The sequence below is a fragment of the Manis javanica genome, chromosome X (assembly GCF_040802235.1).
Source record: "Manis javanica isolate MJ-LG chromosome X, MJ_LKY, whole genome shotgun sequence".
NCBI classification, from domain to species: Eukaryota; Metazoa; Chordata; class Mammalia; order Pholidota; family Manidae; genus Manis; species Manis javanica.
In genome coordinates, this window is record NC_133174.1 from 37,877,273 (window position 1) to 37,895,311 (window position 18,039).

The window sequence follows — 18,039 nt, forward strand, 5'->3', positions numbered from 1 at the left end:
GTATTATCAAGTTCCCCACACACACCCACTTGCGGCCACTGTCCATCAGCCGTAGTAAGATGCTATAGAGTCGCTGCTTGTCTTCTCTGTGCTATACTGCCTTCCCCATAACCCACCTACATTATGGGTGCTAATCATAATGCCCCTTAATCCCCTTCTCCCTCCCTCCCCACCCCCTTCCCTTTAGTAACTGCTAGTCCCTTCTTGGAGTCTGTGAATCTGTGAGTCTGCTGCTCTCTTTGTTTCTTCAGTTTTGCTTTGTTGTTATACTCCACAAATGAGTGAAATCAGTTGGTACTTGTCTTTCTATGCCTGACTTACTTCACTAAGCATAATACCCTCTAGATCCATCCATGTTGTTGCAAATGGTGAGATTTGTTTTCTTCTTATGGCTGAATAATACTCCATTGTGTGTATGTCCATTCTTTATCCACCTCTTTATCCATTCATCTACTGATGGACACTTAGGTTGTTTCCATTTCTTGGCTATTGTAAATAGTGCTGTGATAAACATAGGGGTGTATATGTTAAGACCATGTTCTTGCACCATCACAAAGATACCTCAGTTCATCCACAAAATAATAGCATGAGTACATTCTGTTTCTTCTTCAGTCCAACACACTCATGTTTTCCTTCACTGAGGGAATAAGTTCCTTTTCTTCAGGTGAACACCAGGCAAAATAGTTGGCTTTTGTGGAGGGGCCCTCTTATACCACTAAAATCACACTCAGCATAGTAGGCTGCTTAACTGTGAGAAGTTCAGAGGAACTCCCAACTGCCTAGAGGACCAGCAAATGCATACTCATTCCAGGTCTTCTCTTCCTCCTGTTCTCATTCTTTGTCCAATACCTTCCACCTTTGCGCTCCCTCCTGACTTCCTCCCCTACTGTGTATTTCATTAGCTTCAGTGTATATATGAAACAACTCTGCTATATGCATGTTGGTAACAGTTGGTAGTACATTCCTGCTTAAGCACAATGTATGTGATGAGTAGCAGAATGGCATATTGTTGAAAAGTTCTTGGTGGCAGATAGTGCATTGTATGCCAAATATAGGTCTGTTTTTTTGGAGAGCTTTTGGTAGGTTTTTAACTAATAGTGGTCTAATTTGGGTTTCATACAGATATTTCCAGCAGTTAAATAAATAGAATAAGCTTCTAGATGATAAGATAAAGGTTAGTGTTCCAAAGGTACTTTAGCTTTTCAAGTCTGGGTTCTAGATGATTTAGTAATAATGCTAGTTAACACATTGAGTTTGGTTCTTGGCCAAGTACTAAAGAAAGTGCTTCTCAGACTATATCTCAGGTGTTATACCTCTTAGCATCCCAAGGTCACCCAGTTGGTTAGATTCAGAATTTAATAAGCCCATACCTGTATTGTATAAAAGCTACTTGTATACAAGTATCCATAGCACAAGACTTCATTTTAGGGCAGTAGCATGTTCAAGGAGTCAGTTAAATAGTTGGACAGAGCTGTTCGGCAGAAGCCATAGGAAATGCAGAGCTCCAGAGAGCAAAGTCAGAGCTGACTAACTATGGAGTCTTTTACTTAGCAGTTTGTGATTACCATGAGAGGAAGAGGAGGGGGGAGGAGTTGGGGGCAAACTTAGGGGAATGCTTCTACTTAGAAAAAGCAAATAGGTAAGCTAGAAGATAAAGGTCAGAAGAGAACAAGGAGAATGTATTGCTCCAGAAATAGGGAAGGGTGTCTTTTTCCACAAGCTCAGTGGTGCTGTAAAATTGTTCTGTCCACATCATTGCTTTGGTCCTCAGAGCTAGTATCTATCTTGTCCACAAAGGAAGTGGTATTGGTTTGTTCTGACTTGTGAACTATACCAGTTCTTAAGAAATGGTTCTTCCTTGCCATTCCTTCCCTCTGTTTAGACTAATTTTCTCCATCTCCTGTTCACCATCCATAGCAGTTTGGCTTTCTATCTTCAGTATGCCCCTGTCACTTCTCTTGCTGAGGTCACCAGCGACCAACTATTCTGAACATACAAAGAGACAAATGTAAACTTGATTTAAAATCCCCATTAGTACCTCAGTCTGACCTCTACTTTGTTATCAGCCATTTTTCCTGCTGCCGCCTTCAGATGTGTGCTTGAATTTTGTATTTATTTACCACTCTTATTTGGCATTTTAAACTATCTTTAATGTGAACTAGTTTTACACCTCCCCCCTTTTTCTCCTCCTCTGAATTATCTTTTAGTAAAGCCTTAATTCAGAGTACACTAAGCATATTGAATTGTAGGCTATTTTAAAAGAAAAAATACCAGCTAGTCGTAAAAAGTACTATGGAGAAGATACAAAGATAGTCGTCTTCCTTAACTTTCTCCCCGAACTATTGTTCTTAGTTCTTAAATACTGTGAATCTACAATGTGTGATTTTTACGTCTTCATAATTGAGTGGTACATCTGCCCAACTAAAAAGAATGTTAGCAGAATTTACCTTGTGCCTTCTCATCCACACACTCGTTTGGCGCTACCCAGTTCTTCATCCTTCATACTTGTTTAATATTTATTTTGAACTGAGTTCAAATTTCTAGCTCAGGTGCTGTGCTAGGTGACAAAAGGATTTGATCACTTCTCAGGCCACCTCTAAAAAATGGGGAAAAAGATAAAACATTAAAATACATAATCTTTGCTGTTATGGTGGAGATATTGGCAAAAAAAAAACAAGAACAAAAACCATGGGGGAACACAGAGGAGGAAGGCACTTCTGAGAGAGGAAACCATTCAGGAAAGGCTCACAGAAGTCTTTCTAAATCCCTTAGGCCTGATGTGTTTTGGTATTCCGAGTTCTTTGGATTTAGAAAGGTAATACAGTGCATTTACATGTTTTACCTTCCCAGCAGGGTCTATAGCAGGCAGTATCCTGGAATCAAAGGCATTAGTATTTCTTTATTAAAACGTACAGTCACTCTGAAGAGCTAAGTGAAAACTATAAAAAGCCCCAGGTCAAGTTTCAACACCCAAATGAGTTTATGTAAAATTCTTGAAAAATTTGTGGAATTATAAGAGATTATGTGAACCTGTATATGCACTGAGTGATTTAATAATGGGAAATGGTGTTATCTCCTCTTGTCACCTACTGATCCCTGTAGTTATTTAAACAAGTCAACATCACTCTTGGTTTTCTTTCTTTGCACTTTCAAGTTGGGTCTTTGAGTCCTGCAATTCTGTAAAGTACTTTATCTGATTAAGTCATTTAGTAAATCTGTTCCAGTTTGTATATCCTAGCCTTATTACTAAAATACATTAATCTTCATACTCTACTTCACATTCTTCCAAATAACCTCCTACACAGGCATGAGTCAAACGAATGTTCATTATGATTACTTTCACTGCATAATGCATTGACCTTGACTTGAAAAGTTCACAGCCTAATAACTCTTTAGGAAAACTTTAGTGGAAGCTCAGTGCCTAACTTTCTCTTTTGATGCCTTAACTGTTTAATTGAACAAAATTTTTTCCCACATACCCCATATGTTGCAAGTGAACTTAGTTTCCCCTACTTCAGACCAAACCTTTTAAGTGTCCCTCAGATTTAAGCCCTACTCATTCATTCATATTAGCTGAAGAGTAGAGATTAAACTTTTGTCGCAAAAATTTCAAGTAGACTTCACATTGGCAACAGCTGCTAATGAGAAGCCTTAAATTTTTAATTTTTTTAATAATCAAATTTGCATGTTAGATCACTTGGCAGCAAGATGAAGCATTAAATGGAGGGCAGAAGATTTGGAGGCATAGATTAGAAGGTGGCTGCTACAGTTCAGACAAGAGGAGGGACAAGGGTTAGAGGTAAACTAGACTATACTTTATGATTGATTGGGTGGTAGAGATGAGGAGGAATCTGTTGCTGGGGCTTTGGCTTGGGCCATGCAATGGGATGTTTGTGGGTGCTGATGAAATGGACAGTGAAGGGAGAAAAGAGGAAATGGATTAGGTGAGGGGAGTGATGATTATCAGCTTGGCTGCCTTGAAACATGCAGAACTTGAATTCCTCCTATGGTGTTTAATTGGGAATTTCTGTTAAGTAGCCAGGTGGATATATGGTTCTATTGCTTAGAAAAGGAGTCTGAGATACATACTTCTAACTCCCAGCTGGCTGATAGGTAATCCCTGCTGTTGAGTTGTCTTGAAGGTATTTTTAAAGTAGAGTAATGCCCACACAAAGAAATGAATTAAGGAAAACTATAAAGTTACTTATCTCTTCCTTTTAAGTCATTGAACTATGATAGTTTTTCCATGTTGATACATCTTATTCTCCTTTAAAATATATATAATTTCCATATAACACATAGCTGCATCCCCCCAAAACTTGTTTATACTTTATCCTCCAATTTTTTTATTTTGAAAATTTTTTAATCTATAAAAATGGTTAAAAGAAAAGTACGATGAATACCTATATAACCTACCTCATCTGGAGTCATCGGATCTGTTTTTGCCACATTTACTTAGCAGTCTCTATATGCACACACATTTGCACAGTTTTTGTCTGGGCCATATGAAAAAGTAATTTGCACACATTATAACATGTCACCTTAAATACTTAAACCTGCATCTCTTAAGGATATTCTCTCACCCAGCTATAGTACCATTTATAATATGTAAGAAATGTGAGATTCAAGTAGTAATCTGCTAATACACAGTCTACATTGAAATTTCCCAACTACCCCCAGTTTTTTTAAGCTCTTAACTCCTCCCGTCCCACCACCTCCTATCCAGATTCAATCAAGGTTTATATTGAATTCATAGTCTCTTTTAAATCTCTGAGAGTCTTCATGATTTTTTTTTTAAGGAGGGCAGACATTTGTGATGTACAGAGTTCCACATTCTGGATTTGTTTTCTCATAATTTGGGTTATACATTTTTTAGAAGAATTGATATTTACTTTTGGTAAATCTCTATTCTGCTACAGTATAAACTGTGTCATAGATATTTTCATTGGTGGGTCCAGAGTGAATGAAGTTTTAGTAAATGGGTACTTTAAAACTTAAAATTTGAGAGTAGAGAGATTATTGCTGCTTTTTATCCATCTTCTTCATGGTATACAGTTTTTACCACTTGTTTTTAATTTTAAAGTAGTTGGTTGGGAGCTAAGAGAAACCTTCACTTTTTTGCAAATTCATGATGCCCATTTTGAGATATTTGAGATAAATTGCTTTGGCCTACATTTTCTTTCCTGTATAATGCTGAGGGTCTTTTGCACTTCACATTCATAAGACTCATACATTCATTATGTTTCTGCATTGAAATGTTCCTTTTTACAGAACCCTTGAAAGGAATCCAATAATACTGCAGCAAGTTAGCTCTGGAGACTATGGGTACTGAGTAGATTTCTCTGTAGCTTTCAGAATAGAGAGATTCTGTTAGATGTAGGTGGATGGTTTAATCTCTGGTAGATAAGCGCAACTCCAACAAATGGTATAAATTGTTGCAATTATGTTGGACTATTAGCAAGGTCAGTGTCATGATAGTATGTTTCTTATATATTGGAAAATCTTGGTTTCTTCACCAACTACTTTGGTAGGTCCATGATAATAAGTAGTTCAGTACATTTTAAAATACCAAAACAGAATGCCAAAGAGCCCATTTTCCTCTGTAAAGTCCAACATTAGGATGTCTTAGATTTATCCTATCAGATGTGCTGAGGAATTGAAAATCAATTTTCAGAATATACATTTTCTTGTCTACATCCCCGTAATGTGCCAAATAATTATACATTCTAGAAGTACTAGTAATATATAAGCTAGCAGTTGAAAATGTTTTCTGAAGTTTCAGCAGTACCAAGTCTGTCGAAAACTACTCCCCACTAACTGAATTTCTTGTCATAATGATTTTATTATTTTGACCATCTTAAAAAACAACTTTTTATATTTCAGTTTTTAAATGTGCCATCTTAGATGCACAATATTAATGCTTTCTGTGCTTTCTTTGTGTACATGTGATTATTATGTGTGTGTTATTTTCCTTTCCTTTTTAATTATCCTGAGTCTTAGAGTCTGTGCTATTTAATAACCCAGTGAAATATTACAGGCAGGGCAGCACTGTTTAAGAGTCCAATCTGCCTTCCAATCTCAGCTTCTCCACTTACTTTCTGGTGGGGGTACCATGGGCAGATTCCTAAACTTACTAGTCTTTGTGTCTGTTTCTGAAAAATGGAGATAATATTGTATCTTTCTAATACAATTTTTATGAGTATTATGTGGGTGGGCCTTAGCATAGAGTAAGCACTCAGTAAATAGTGGTTATTATTAACATTAATTACAGAAATCTCAATCACCTATTTTTTTAGATAAGGTAATATACATGGGCCTAGTACAGTGGTTCTCAAGTGTGGGTAGTTTTGTCCCCCGACTCTCCCATTTCCCAGGGAATATATGGTAGTGTCATGACTTGAGTGGGAGGGATGTTACTGATACTTTGTGGGTAGAAGCTAGGAATACTGCTGAACATCCTAACAAGGCACAAGACAATCCCCTACAACAAAGAATTATCCAGCCCAAATTAACAGTAGTGCTGAGGTGGAGAGATCCTGGCCTCATAGAATCTACACTAAACACCTTTTAAATAATCTGTTTTATGTTCTTTTTGGTATAACTGCTGCATTTTGAATTGGCACTCTTTGCACAATTTTTTCAAATTAAAAAATTGCATAATTAATTTTAACACAGCTTAAGAATTTGACACACCAAGTTCTTCAAGTATTGGTCACTAACTGCCAGGGACTGATCTAATAAGCATTTTATATAACACATGTAATCCTACTAATAGCACTGTAAGTTAGGTATCCCCTTTTTACAATTGAGGAAACTGAGAAACAGAACAAGATACGTGGAGCTGGGATTTGAACACAGGCAGTCTAGCTCTAGAATCTGCTCTTAATCTACCCTGTAGCTTTCTCTGTGTGGTCTCTTAAGGCTCTTAACATAAAAATGTGATTTGTGAAGTTGGTATCTTACTAGTGTCTATTGAAAAATATTTTTACAAATTTTAAACATTGTTTCCAATTTCACCACTTATGAAGTAAAGATTTGCACTGGTTCTTACATGCCTGATTGTAAGAATCACTTGAGAATAATTCAGAGCTCTAGAGAAAAAACCCTGGGAATCTCACAGTGGCCTTGATGAACCTATGATCAAGCAAACTAGGCCCTGAACTAGATTAGACCTCTTTTAGAACAAACAATATTTTTGTTTTCCTTTTTCTTTCCACACATACTGTGGATTATTACCCTGTCTACATAACACACTTGATCACAAGAACAGTGGTTTTGAATGTGCATCAAAGCAAACTATTGGTATTATATTTAAATGGATAAATGAGATGTTCTATAACTCTTTGGTCATAGCCAGTTGGCCTAGTAATTGACTGAGAGGAACTAGCTATGAAGACCAGACCATAGTTAGCAAAGATCCTAGTGTTGTCCTGGGGGAGTGCCTTCTTACACACTATATGGTTACAAATACAATGCAAACAAAACCTAAAAATTCTACATTAAAACTCTGTTCCTGTGATTAACATGTATTTGCTGAATGCTTGTTTTTTCCATCCAGTAGTTTAAAATTGTTAATATACTCATTTTATCATTGACTGAGACCTTGATTTTCAGCCATATGGTTGGTTTAAATGAAACTATTAGATGTCTTAATGACATTGTTGCTCACTATTGTCCTAGGGGAATGCAACCCTAGGAGTCAAGAGTATTTGTTTCAAGGGTTCATGTGTTGGCTCACTTTTCCTGCATGGGAGAGACTGGGCAAGGCAAGACACCTCTTGGTGTACTTTATTACACCATCTACTTCTTACTGGCTAAGGTTGTTACCATAAAGACTTTTAAAGTGGCATATCACGTTAACCCATGATTCATCTGTCTCCACACTAATGTTCGGGAACTTACTTTGTAAAACTTATTTAAGTTGCCCCCAGAATGTTAGAGTAATTGTCTTAACTTTGAAATAATATAATATCACTATGGCTTCACTCTTTCATTCTGGCCTAGAAACCTCATCCCAAGATTGAAATAACTTTTAAGAACAAGTTATTTGTTTCCTAAATAATCTCCACACTACCTTTGCTCATTGCATTCCTTCTGCCTAGCAGGTGCCTTCATCCCAACTCTCCCTCCTGCTCACATCTATATTGACAACTTTATGAAAATTTCTGTGATGACCTCTCCCTTCTTTTAGCATCATGGCATACTATGTTTATTTTTTGCCTAATGTATTGGTTTTTGAATATATTTTGCATAATTTGTCCTCACATTTATTGTCTTCAGTTTTCTTATACTAATATTTCAAATATATTTTCATTTCTGTCCCCTGTGTGAAGTCATTCTCTAAAGTTCCATCCCTCTTTAGATTTTGCCAGATGGGTTTTTGGGTGGACTAGATGCTGTGTATCCTCACATGCAGCAAACCCTCAATCAGCCACTTCCTCATGGTTCTCTTCCAAGTCAGAGTTGTCTTTGATAATATCCTGTGCCTTTTTGTGTAGTCTTTTGTCCAAACAGCTACACAAAGGTTTGGGTCCTGAAACCAGACTGGTTCTTAAAAGTGAAAGAACTCCCTACCTCTCTAGCTCCTGAAATCATATCTGGTACTGTTGCTAAAATGCATTTGTTAAAAACATCACCTTCTATCTTCTGCATTTTTATACCTTTTGCTATTACTTTGTTTTTAGGAAATTGTAATTGCTGTAAGGTAAATTTATTAAAATTCAGCAATATTGAAATGAAGAGTAAATGACAGCTCTGATTTTGTTTGACTTTTATATTTTAGCTTTTCAGTACATTGTCTTCATATAAGATCAAAGTCTGGGTTAATCAAACCAGACCAGATTACTGTTGTTAACTCAAGTCTTCAATATTAAATCTGTATCTTCCCTAGAATATTTTCTCTAAATTTCTTTTGTTTTCTGTTTTCTCCCAGTATTTAGTTGAATCCGATCCTTTCTTTAGGATCTGCTTATTGCTGTGAACTGTAGAAAAGCCTGTCTTTCTCAATTCACCTTCTGCTCCAGCTGCTATCTTTTGAAAGTGGGGAATAAAAATTTTTAATGTTAAGGAAAAAACTTTAGGGCAAGAGGGAAACCACAAATTTGGTTATTCATTGTTGTATCAGATTAATAGAGCTGTTTGTTTTTCAAGATACAAGTGCATCACAAAATAATAATTCTGGAGCTATGATTCCAGAAGCAAATATACTCATGACTTAGTATTTACTCTCAGCAACCTTAGCTCTAACCCTTTATTGTTTGCAGGAAAGAAAAATATACTAATGGCCTTTTTCTAGTTGAAACTACCAAACTAACCATAAATTACAAACTACAACCTAACTGTCAAAGGAATAAGTAGCATTAGAGGTGAAAGTTCATTTGCTCAGTAAAGAGTGGAATAATACTCCACAGAATCAAGGCTCTCTATTTGACCCAAAAAAACCTGTTCTGACTGACCTCCAAGAATCTCATCTTCAAAAGAGAAGAGAGGAGTGGTAAGAAGACATAAAAAGAGCCCATAAAGAAAAGGTTACAGTGAGATAGAGAAGGAAAGCTTGAGATTTTACAAACCCCTAGCCCAGTCACTTACTAGCTTTATGACATCAGACAAATTCAGCTTTTCTGAGCCCTAGTTTCCTCATTTGTAAGATGGACAAAATATTGCCTCCTCTCTGGTTTCTTATTTTTTATTAATGATTCTTATTGTATTGTTTGTTTTTGTTTGTTTTCCCACATGGGAGCACAGTGGAGTATACAAATCTTCCAGAGTTATCTGCAGAGTGTTAGGCTTTATTTTTCCTGTGAAAGAGACCTTGTTTGGAAGCCCTGCTTGGAAAATTTGTTCAGTCATATCAGTACCTTCAATTCACTGCATGGGAAGTGAGGAGGGAAAAAAGGAGGAGCAGGTATTATTTAGGAGCTAGTGGCATAGTCTGAATTATACACTCTCTTTTTTGTCTAAATTTGTACTTGCCACCTTTCCTGACAAACACACCACACAGATATAGTTGCCCTAGCTTTGACTTACAAGCCATAGTCCTAAAGCATTAGTTTGTTTTCTAAGTAAGTTAAATACACGAAAAATTGCTGGAACCAAACTCAGAAATTCCTTGAATGTGATACTTAAGGGATTGGCCTTACAATTGTAAAGTTGCTATTGACTTATGTTTATTCAACAGATCAAGTATAACATATTTCCAGTCATCTTATTTACTCTTTCCTTAATTTACATGGGTTCTGATAAGTAATATTACTTTAACCTAGTAACTTAGAAAATAGCGGCAAAATATCAGTTAAGAGAATTAAATATGCTGTTACTTACCATACTCTAAATTTTTATTGTTCAGTAATGAAGTACTTATTAAACACCTACTATATGCTAGTCACTTCCTTGGCAGTGAATAGACAGCGTGACTAAAACAGACAAGACCTTTGCTTTTAAACAACATTGATTTGCTAAATCCGTTTCCTTTTCTTCAGGGTATTTTCATTGTCTACGAATTTTAGAGTTGATAAGTACCTTAGAGGTCATCTAGTCCAACCTCTCTATTCAAATGGAGAACTCCAGCTACTAATTTACAGGACACTAAGAGTAATTAGTGGACCATTCAAGTAATGACAGCAAACTATAGGAAAATTAGCACAAATTGTGAGAATTTACTATGTTGTTAGCATCATAAGTTTAGAAAAGATGTAAAGTGTAAGAAAAGTTCAGTTGTAATGTAAATGAAAGATTCCACTATTTTATCTTCAAGTTGAAATCGAGAACTTAAATACCTTTTTTTCTTTGTAGAACTGTAGTGAAACCAATTTTGTATCGTGTAGTGACTAAATCCAAAAATAGTTTTCTGCTTATAGACTTGAGTGTCTTTCAAAAGCAACTATACAGATGATGCTGTTTATGAGTGTCTAGGAAGTGTAAATAGAAATAATGTGCCTTCCTGCCTTCCTAGAATCATAACAGTTCAGATTTGGAATTCAGGCCCCTTATATCAAGGATGAGGACATTGGCTTCCAAAGAGGTTAATTGTCTTGCCCCAATAAGAGCCAAAATTAGTGACTTATATTGAAGCAAAAAGTCAGGTTTTATATATTAAGATCATTGTACTTTGACATTCAGATATCAGTTATTCTCCACTCTAAATGATCTACATTGCCCTTGTTAGACTTGCTGAGCATTGACCTTATTTTTTAAATATGAGAAGATCTGAGAAATTGATGAAAGAAATGATGAAGTCAGAGATACTAGTACTGAGTCTCTTGGCATTATTTCTGATGGTATATCTTTTATGCTAAAAATTGCCAATATTCAGTTGCTGGTCACAAACAAATTTTCCCCCACAATAGGTATTGTCTTCTGAGGACTCTGAAGCAATGTCAGACATTGAGAGAAGCTCTCATTGCTGCAGGCAAAGAGATTATATGGCATGGAAGAACAAAAGAAGAACCAGCACATTACTGTAGCATTTGTGAGGTAACCATTCTTATCCACAGTTGTTTTATAAAGCCTCTTACCCCTCCATTTTTGGTTTCTCTTTACTTATTTTTAAAAATGTATTCATACTTTTATGTAATGCAGTTTACTGAAATTGACAGTGTGTTCAGTTTTGATGTTTTCTTGTTACTCAGCTATTATATTAAAATTTAATCTGACAGCATACTATTTCACTAATTGTGAATTCACTCTAAAAGTATCTACTAGAGTTTTCTGGCAGATATATAACATGATAATCATCAAGAAGTTTAGTCTTTATTTTAAATTGAGAACAATTCAGATGAAGACAGATGCCAATAAACTGATAGAGTTCAGTACAGCTCTGAGCAGATTAGTGTTCAGTCTTCTGTGGTGCAGTTCAGGTAAATGGTGGGTCAGTGTTCTCCTGTGGCCAAGGCCTGCAAGAGATGTAGTAACAAGGCGTAGTACCTGTTGTGAAGGAGCTCACATCCTACTTGGAGGACACAAGTTATAAATAGTTGTAATGAACATAAGACTGTGTTGAGTGTGAAGTTCGTCTTTCTGCTATGATAACACTGAGGTGGAAAAGTGACCGAATTTTCCCCTCAGGTGTTGGCAAAAGAGTTTACAAAAGTATTAATATTTGAGTCCATCCTTGAAGGATGAGTGTGACCTAAATGGGCTAAAAAATAATGAGAATTGTTATCTTAGGCCTAGACTAGAACCTCGCAGTGGGTATATTAAGGAAGAAGAGGAATACAAAAATATTTGGAAGGTAAAATCTACAAGACCACTCATTATGGTAGAAGTGAGGGACAGGTTGAAGAATGCTCACAAATTTTCTAGCTCAGATCATATGGTTCATGTTGGTTGTCCATTGATATTAATAATGAAAGCATGGTGAACTCGGGGAATTTAATTAACTATTCAAAGAAGACTTGAGGTCATGAGAGTTTTCTGTAATTCGATAAATTTAAGGATATGCTAAAGCCAGGGATATTAATGATGCATTCCATACCTTGAAACTCTGTAATTCTGACATTGACTTTCATTTGAAATGATTGAATCCATTGGTTTATGTTAATGTTATATAACCTGCCCAAAGTAAGTCATTGGGAAGTCAGGTAGAGTCTAGTTAGGTATATTGTATCTCAGAAAAGCAAATGCATAAAGCTTTCCAATATTTGAGAATGACTCCTATCCTGCAGTGTTACTTCTTACCCTGTCTGAACCTTAGCAACTCTTTCTTTCTGTAACTCTTACCTTTCTGTGCAAGATAGAGGTATTATTTCTCAAATCATGCCATAACTATGAATATACTTTTGTTTATACTCCTTAACATGAAGCTTATAGCTGAACACTCATTCACTGTCACCCATCACTTTCCTCATCTATAAAATAATCAGATTGTATTCATTTAACAAATGTGTTTTGAGGTTGCACTAAGCATTATGATATTCTGTAGAGATGCAGTGATGAGTAAAACATAGTCTTCAAATTTGAGGAGTTCAGTCTAGGGAGGGGGGAGAATATATCCACACAGGGCCCTCTGGTGAGTATTATCATAGAGAAGTCAAAAGAAAATACTAATTACAGATCTGATTGCATGCTGTTTCAGATAAAACAAAAACAGGCTGACCTTTTTCAGACTTTGGAATTAGGCTTGGCCAGTAGTTGTAATGAGTATGTCATTCCCTTAGGTCACTCCCCTACATAGGAATTACACCCATGTCTTTGGGTGTGGTGCAAAATAAACCTGGTCTCTTGAAGATTCTGAAACACAGTCATGTTTGTTGTAGTACCTGCTTTTAACGAGAGATCACTGTCTCTCTTGAATGCTTTTCTCTCATAAAATAGGTGGAAGTTTTTGATCTGCTTTTTGTCACTAATGAGAGCAATTCTCGAAAGACCTACATAGTGCATTGCCAAGATTGTGCACGAAAAACAAGCGAAAACCTGGAAAATTTTGTGGTGCTAGAACAGTACAAAATGGAGGACCTGATGCAAGTCTATGACCAGTTTACATTAGTAAGTGAAATCAACATGTGAGTACATAGTTAGTAGGATAGGGAATATCAGTGTTTGTTCTGCTACCTGATAAGTAGGAGGTAATTGAATGTTTAAATTTTCCTTTGGCTGATTAGATATTACATGAGGAAGTATTTATGTCATTTCCCCCTCTTCCACTTCCAAGTATTTATTCCTATGAAGTTGGCATATTTCATTTTCACTTTTCTTCCTGGGTGAGACTAGCCTTAAATGATGTTACAAGAACTGCAGTTTATAATCTTTAGTGTAGTTTTAAAACATGACCATATTATTGATGCCATTTGATCTCAGTTGATAAAATTTTTATATACATAGGTTGTCCACAAAATGAAGCAGTTAAGTGTGCTTTTAAATATACTTCTACTTTTAGACCTAATTGTATTTATTGAAAATTTTGTCCTTGCCAGAAGTGTTAACCTCATTGGAAATATATGGTGGAGCTTAACTTCCTGGTATATAACTTTATGAAGTTCAAAGATACACAGTTTTAAATTATAAACAGCAGATGCCTCAGGGGAAACATTTTACTCTAGCACATCAGTAGTTTTATGAATAGAAACACAGACATAGTTTATAAATTGTTGATTTCCTCCGATACTTTTAACATACATGATCAGAAATGGAATTTTTGAAATTTAGCTGTTATTTTCATGTGGATAGTCTTCAGGATTGCTTGAACAAGAAGAAAGTTATCTGGGATATGTTAAAATATATTATCTAGTTTAGATAGGTTCTAAAGCCAGTCCGTCACTAATGAAATTTTAATAAATTTGTGAAATTATTTTCCACAAGCCTTTAAAAAAATATAAACCTATCAGTCTTAAGAGTTTTTGACTAATTGGTGAAGAGGTACAGAAAAATGTGGTTGGACTGAATAAGAAAATGATCCCAGACTCTTAGGAAAATTGTCTAGGTGAGAGATAGCAAGGGAAGTTGTACTTTGACATTGTGTAGCAGGCTGTTGAACTCTTCTTGAAAATTGTTTTTTTTTCTACCTTCATAAGCAGACTATAGTCTTCAGTTAGGGAACACTCATAACAATTTGTATACCAAGGTAATATATCTTTTATTTTCAGGCTCCTCCATTACCATCTTCATCTTGATATTGTTCTGTGGACATTCATTGAGACCTTTTCTGCTATTCAGGAAGTAATTCAGTTCTGCACCACTGGTTTTTGTAGCTATCTCGTAAGGCTGCTGGCTGAAAACTGTGTCTATGCAACCTTCCAAGTGCAGAGTGTCAACCAACTGGACAGGGGAGAGCAGTGCTCCTACTCCAGGACTCACAAAACTGATCAGCTGTACTTCAGAAAAAACAAAAAAAATTCCATGTTTTGTATATATCTGACAAAACTGGCAACATCATAAAGACTACTGACTTGAAGACAACCTCTTTTATATTTCTCTATTTCTGGGCTGATGAATTGGTTTTCATCTATCTTTTCCCCTTTAGAATTTTCCTTGGAAAAAAATACTAGCCTAGCTGGTCATTAATTTGTAAGGTAGTTAGCAATTTTAAGTCTTTCGTTGGTCAATCTTTTTTTTAATGTGAAAAGTTAGGTAAGGAACTTTTTTACTGCTTTTATGTTTTTCTGTCTTGTTTTGAAACCATGACGGTTATTACACTTTTGGTTCCTAAATAAAATGTTTAAAAAATTTAACAGCCAAGTCACAAAGATAATGGATTGCACATAGACTAAGGAATAAACGTCAGATTTGTGATTTTTGTTTCTAATCTTGATGTAAATTTACACTATTTATAAATACATATTTATTGCTTGAAAATATTTGTGAATGGAATGCTGTTATTTTTTCCAGATTTACCTGCCATTGAAATTTTAAGGAGTTATGTAATTTCAAACACTACTCCTATTACATTTTCTATGTGTAAATAAAACTGCTTAGCATTGTACAGAAACTTTTATTAAAACTGTTTAATGTTTGAAGAGTTTTCTATTGTTTGAGTTTTAAAAAAGACTATGTACAGTGCCCAGTTTTTGTTCAATTTTCAAATCTGATTATATATATTTTATATATACTTATGTATGTATATATAATATATATAGAAATCTGGATATATATGTATAAAGATTTAGAACTTAAATTTTTCTCATTTTAAGTTTCACATCTATGGTAGATTTTTGAGGTGTCTACTGTAAAGTATTGCTTACAAAGTATGATTATTTTTAAAGAAATATATATGGTATGTATCTTCAAGACCTAAAATGTCAAGACTGGTTTATTGTTAAGTTGCAATTACTGCAATGACAGACCAATAAACAATTGCTGCCAAAAAGTAGTATAATAATAGAAAATAAACAGTGATTGAACTTAAGGTATTAAAGGGAATGTTATATAGGCTTAACAAATCCTGTACATCACTTAATAGCGTTTTATATAGAAAAAAACATTGAGAATGAAGGGCTCTATTTTAGAATACAAATAAATTAAGAGACTTATTTTTTTATGTTAGGCAATTTTGAAATTTCATGCTTCCTGCTTGCATGACATGATTGGGGTTGGGGGTTGCTGCAAATACCATATCACTAGTAAAATGCAGTGAGCTAGTGAGCATTAACAAGTCACTTCTAATTAACAGAAGTATTTCATTTTGTGTTACTGGTATTTGGCATTTATCACGTGTTCTCATTTTATCACCGTATCACGCTTTCTAAGGTATTTCCAGAAGCTTTAGTGAGCAGCATAGAGTATGCTATATATGACTAAAGAGAATTTATAATCCTATCTAGTGAAATGCCACGCTGATGGAATTAATCAGGTATTCATTTCCAGATAGTTTGGAGTATCTTATCCTTTGTAGAAATAGTTTGAAGGCTTGAAAGCATGGAGCTACTTTATTCAAGAAGTTAATGATTTGGTAAATAGTGAATATCTACTAGCAGCAATCATCTCTTGTTTATAATTTCAGAAGGAAATAATTACAAATCTATTTTGGCTAAGGAGCAAGTGTGCTTGTCTAAGTGCTGCTTAGGATGTTTAACCACTAATATTTTTAGGAGAACTCAAATATTTTTAGAAAAAAAAATTGCTAGCCAACTATCCAGAAACAAAGATGATAAGAATGCTAAGCTGTGCCTAAATGTTTCTTAACCAGTTCTAGTTTATCTTACTGACACAGTATCTTATTTCCTGTGGTCTTACTAAGATAGTTTATTGCCAAGATTAATATCAGTGGTCTGATATTTAAGAGTAATTTTGTGGTGTTTCACCGAAACATAATTGGAAGTTAAATTTCAAGACACTCAGCTTAGTCTTTGAATGGGAGATAGATATCAGACACATCAACATTACACTGAACTATAACTGGGTCAAGTCTCATGTAGACTGCTCTCTTTTCATTAATTAAGCATCCTTTATAAGATTTACATTTTTCAGGTTTCAGAAGAAATAGAAAAATTTTTTTCTTTTTACCGCTTGTATAGTTAAATCTGATTAAGCACACTCTATCCAGATGCCCTAATAATGCAACAAGAATGCATCATAATACATACTGTTTAGAGAAAGAAGATAATTACACAATGTATGTAAAAGCAGATGTTGATCCAGAAAGTGGAAACTAAATAATTCTTATCGTCACCAGTTAAGTAGAAAATCTTATATAAATACTTAAAGAAGTTCAACTTGCTTAACCTATTTAAGATAAATCAGTAAAAAACGTTTTGGCTTCTGCATTTTGAAATAAAGCCTAAGTAACTTTTCCAGAGTAGTAAATTGACAGGACCTTCAAAGTAGTAGTAATTGGTCAACTGAAATTTAAGATCACATAATATAAATTTAAGTGAAATGTCTGCTTCTCAGAACCTGGTTATTAAATGTTGAAATTATCATCGTGTATTTTTATTTAGTCAATATATTTATTCAGCATCTTCTAAAAAACAAATCTGAGTAAGATGTGATTCTTGCCCTGTGTCATCTATACACACATCTAGTATGGGAGATTCATGTAATATATCAGGCAAAATGTAGAAGAGATAACAAGAAGCCTGAGTAGTATTGGGGCCTGCATTTCAGCAGGATTTACATCATCATACCTTCCAGAACAAAAGGATTTGGTAATCTCAAGGATTCAGGAACTTGAAGGGGTTGGAGGAGTGCTAAAAGACAACTGGAGAGGAGGTAGGAAAGCTCTAAAATGTTGGAAAGCTGCCTTTGCCACAAGAGATGTGCACTCTAGTTAATAGGGAACCATCTATGGGATTTGAGCAAAACAGCACTGAATTTGCCCTAGTCTTCCTACCTGCTTTAACCCACTCTATTTTATACACTGCTGCCAGAGGAGTATCTGTAAGGACTTGAACTTTGGATGTCATTGGGATAGAAGTAAGAGCACAGATTCAGAAGACCAGTCTTTAGGACCTCTTAATCTTGTCTTCAGTTTGGTGGGGGTGCTTCTAACCAGAATACAGAAGGGTAGTCTGGAGGCAGAAGATAATGAACTGTTTGTAGGGCATCTTAGTTGGAATTAGGAAAGGCCTGGACCAGAACCATGCATCTTTCCTCCCACGGAGGTGGTGC

At 35.3% G+C, this 18,039-nt stretch overlaps 1 protein-coding gene across 14 annotated transcripts in view; it reads left to right on the forward strand.

Annotated features, from left to right (window-relative positions):
• The window catches only part of KDM6A (lysine demethylase 6A), a 258,308-nt gene extending 242,859 nt beyond the window's left edge, over positions 1–15,449 (forward strand). For 8 of the 14 annotated variants that reach the window (XM_037001505.2, XM_037001504.2, XM_037001508.2 and 5 more), the window contains 3 exons: positions 11,346–11,472; positions 13,312–13,482; positions 14,580–15,449. In XM_037001505.2, the coding sequence (XP_036857400.2) occupies positions 11,346–11,472; positions 13,312–13,482; positions 14,580–14,606 (325 nt within the window). In that variant the 3' untranslated portion in view covers positions 14,607–15,449. Of the gene's footprint in view, positions 1–10,478; positions 10,581–11,339; positions 11,473–13,311; positions 13,483–14,579 lie in introns of all 14 variants that reach the window. The other 6 variants (XM_073227682.1, XM_073227683.1, XM_073227685.1 and 3 more) reach the window with 1 other exon arrangement.
• The last annotated feature ends 2,590 nt before the right edge of the window (positions 15,450–18,039 follow it).